The sequence below is a fragment of the Primulina huaijiensis genome, unplaced genomic scaffold (assembly GCF_012295235.1).
Source record: "Primulina huaijiensis isolate GDHJ02 unplaced genomic scaffold, ASM1229523v2 scaffold200811, whole genome shotgun sequence".
In the NCBI taxonomy this organism is placed as follows: domain Eukaryota; kingdom Viridiplantae; phylum Streptophyta; class Magnoliopsida; order Lamiales; family Gesneriaceae; genus Primulina; species Primulina huaijiensis.
In genome coordinates, this window is record NW_027352191.1 from 1 (window position 1) to 520 (window position 520).

General features: G+C 44.4%; 1 protein-coding gene across 1 annotated transcript; it reads right to left on the minus strand.

Moving 5' to 3' along the window:
* Window positions 1-3: 3 nt before the first annotated feature.
* LOC140966175 (uncharacterized) lies at window positions 4-514 on the minus strand (the record flags this gene model as incomplete). Its single annotated transcript, XM_073426528.1, has 1 exon — window positions 4-514. A coding segment is annotated over exon 1 (477 nt), but the record flags the coding sequence as incomplete, so codon positions are not given.
* Window positions 515-520: the final 6 nt, after the last annotated feature.

Consider the following 520-nt stretch of genomic DNA (forward strand, 5'->3'; position numbering starts at 1 on the left):
ATCGAAGCTTATTTGGTTCAAACCTAGATTATCTTTCCATGAAACGGGCTTATCTAGGTCCTCCTCATTGCTCTCCAAAACTCGCTCCTTGTTCCAACCATTGGATGACACAGAGTTAACTGGCTTACTCAAACCTTCAGATGATCTTTTACCAATTCTTGCAGATTTAGCTGACTTGGTTGGTTTTCCATCTTTTGGCTGCCTTCCTTTTCTTGATTTTGCTGTTTCAGGAGCCTCTGTAACAGCGAGCACATCAACTCTTGAACTTTCTCTAGGAGTAAAAGCTGCTTCAGACACATGGACTTGCTGGTATGGGATGTGCTTATCTCCACTGGGTAGTTCGTTCCCAGATGTATCGGGGAGAGTGTCATATTCATTAACTGAATTCTCTCGATATTGCATAGCAGTAATTGCTTCATCTCTCTCCTGTATGGCAGCATTTCGCTCGGCAATTGCAGCATCACGCTGCAGCATTGCCATATCTCGCTCTTGGAAAGCCCTCTTTCTCTCCTCTAGTGCC